The 2,360-nt window shown below is 45.8% G+C and overlaps 1 protein-coding gene across 1 annotated transcript; it reads right to left on the bottom strand.

Moving 5' to 3' along the window:
* Positions 1 to 40: 40 nt before the first annotated feature.
* Positions 41 to 2,354, bottom strand: LOC116380455 (deoxynucleoside triphosphate triphosphohydrolase SAMHD1-like). The gene is made up of 4 exons (XM_031842372.1): positions 2,118 to 2,354; positions 1,491 to 1,606; positions 1,306 to 1,376; positions 41 to 321 (listed from the first exon to the last, which is right to left on the bottom strand). Exons 1-4 carry the CDS (start codon positions 2,243 to 2,245, stop codon positions 130 to 132), a joined length of 507 nt encoding a protein of 168 aa, XP_031698232.1. The 5' UTR covers positions 2,246 to 2,354; the 3' UTR covers positions 41 to 129.
* Positions 2,355 to 2,360: the final 6 nt, after the last annotated feature.

The following is a 2,360-nucleotide window of genomic DNA, read 5'->3' on the forward strand; positions in this document are numbered from 1 at the left end:
TCCGAGTTTAGAACCGGGTTCTAGGGGGCATCTCTTAATACAAATAACTAGTAGTTCATTTCCCTGCTCAGGGAGAACAGGAGAACGTTCTCACTTTTTCCACGATAAAACCTGAATGATGCTACGGATTTATTTCACACGTGCAGAACCGGCAGCTTCTACCTTCTGGCCTCGAGCTGTGACCGTGACCGGTGGTCCACCGATCTGCTCCTTGATGAAGTCCAGATCCTCGGGCAGCTTCAGGCCGTGCTGCTCCATCACCGGCTCCAGCCCGTTGTCAGCCACCAGGTAGTCAAACATGTCGAGAGAGGCCTTCTCATGCTGCAACACAAGAACACACTCGCGTTATTAATATGGGACACGTTTTAATGGTTTACAATTTAAAAACGAAAGCAGAACAACTAATTACTCAAATAGAAAGTGCTTATCTCAGCTGAAACACGACAGTATATAAAGGTTAACACTCATCTTATCTCACGTTTGCACGTCTGTGCTGATAACGAACATAATGACCGTGTGCCTTGTGGTTCTTATCTCTCTGAACGGTGCAATCGCCATCTCAGTGCTCGACTGTCATTAATTATGACTGCATATAAAGAAGACAAGAGGCTGTTTATTGCTGTAACTTCCCACCGTGTGGTCGAGCAGGAACGTAAACCAGTTTAGAGTAAGAACAAAAGTAGAGCAAACGGTGTCCTTGTAGTCAAGAGTTAAAGATGGCATCGCCTATTTCAGAGTTATGTGACGAGAGGATCGTAAATGTTTCCAGCATCCGACTCCCAGATGATTGTGATGCAAACAGAGTCTTTAGGTTGCAGGGGACGACATTATATAGCAGATGAAAATAATCTCCGCGGTGAGTGACAGAGAGACCTCGAGGCCTTTCCCACTCTAAAATAGACCGTAGTAATCTTCTCTGTCTGACTTTTCCGGTTGGTCACATTTTTTTTTGCAATATCTTACAAAAACAGTGGCTAACTTCAGTCCGCTTTGAGTTGTGTGTTCAAACCGAACTGAGGTGAGACGCTCCTTAAAAACGTTTAAATCCAGTTCAGTTGACATGCAGGTCTGGGGTGGTACAACAACGCACGACTTATGAATCAAAAGGTCTTTGTTCGCATCTCCTTGACTGCCAAAAAACTTTCTGGTGAATCACACCGCTGGTTTGAAACCGCAGAGAGCACCTGAGGGAGGAAACCGGAAGAGACTTTCCAACTGAGGAAAGAAACTAATGGAAGCACAAGAAGTGATCCATAAAGTACTCTTTTAAGGGCCAAGATAAATATAGATCACATTGTTTCCTACCTTCCAGGTAATCCCTGGCCGTGCTTTGGGGATGAACATCCCGTCAAACATGTGGGAGAAGGGCCCGTGTCCTGGAGAGGAAGGGGGATGCAATGAACACAGTATCGCTTCCGTTCTCGCTCACGCACGCAGACGGAGGCTTAAGAGGTTAAACCCTGAAACCCGTGAGGACCTGCAGCACTCACCCAGGTCGTGGCAGAGCCCAGCGATCTGCACACAGAGGACGTCTCTGCGAGAGATGAGCAGCTCTGGCTGCCTCTGGTTCAGAGCTTGTACAAGTCTCCCTGCCAAGTAACCGACTCTGTAGCAGAAGAACACGATGCATTAATAACTTCATACAGATAAGACCTAATGTAACATTTGGTAATGCACTTCCTACGTTACAGAGTCTTTTTTAAATTGGTTACGGTTGTTCAGGAGTTCTTGCAATGACACAATTCGCTGAAAGTTATCTTCGGTTAATCAAATGTACCAATAGACTAAAGAAATCTGAGTCGACTAAGCCAATAAAGAGGCAGCTCTATCACGGTCAGCCATGTTTTTCTTTTGTTACGTTTCGTACCTCAAACCAGAAGATGTTAAATTTCAACAGGGAAAATTCTGACCTCAAAACATAGTATGTCGTAAGTGTCAGCCATCTTTTATTAAACTTCTGTTTGTCACTTTGGCGACTCGGTGTCTGGCCTTTTGTTGGACCCTAAAGATGACATCATGGCTTTATTAATGTAGTTAACAGCAGAGCGATGTTGGGTCACGATGGCTCTTTGTAAACCTCGGTCAGTAAACGCCGCGTCTATCGCAGGAGGACGTACCCGATGGAGTGTTCGAAGCGGTTGTGGGATGCTCCAGGAAAAACAAAGTAGGCCCCGCCGAGCTGCTTGAGGTTTCGGAGCCTCTGGAACTGAGGTGTGTCGATGATTCTGATGAGAAGAGGATGCATCTCCACGTGACCGTGGATGGGATCATTAAACACCTGGAAGAAGACAGCACAACAAGCAGCTAAGAGACTTATTTGTATTAAGAGATGCCCCCTAGAACCCGGTTCTAAACTCGGA

This window comes from Anarrhichthys ocellatus, unplaced genomic scaffold, assembly GCF_004355925.1.
Source record: "Anarrhichthys ocellatus isolate YVR2014 unplaced genomic scaffold, GSC_Weel_1.0 scaffold7287, whole genome shotgun sequence".
Taxonomy (NCBI): Eukaryota; Metazoa; Chordata; class Actinopteri; order Perciformes; family Anarhichadidae; genus Anarrhichthys; species Anarrhichthys ocellatus.

What these genes read in the sequence shown, in the direction of transcription:
- LOC116380455 (XM_031842372.1), bottom strand. Translation starts at nt 2,245, where the DNA reads ATGCATCCTCTTCTCATCAGAATCATCGACACACCTCAGTTCCAGAGG. An exon ending in CGCTTCGAACACTCCATCGG is followed by an intron (nt 1,607 to 2,117) that starts GTACGTCCTCCT and finishes CTTCTGCTACAG; the next exon opens with AGTCGGTTACTTGGCAGGGA. An exon ending in GGCCAGGGATTACCTGGAAG is followed by an intron (nt 322 to 1,305) that starts GTAGGAAACAAT and finishes CTTGTGTTGCAG; the next exon opens with CATGAGAAGGCCTCTCTCGA.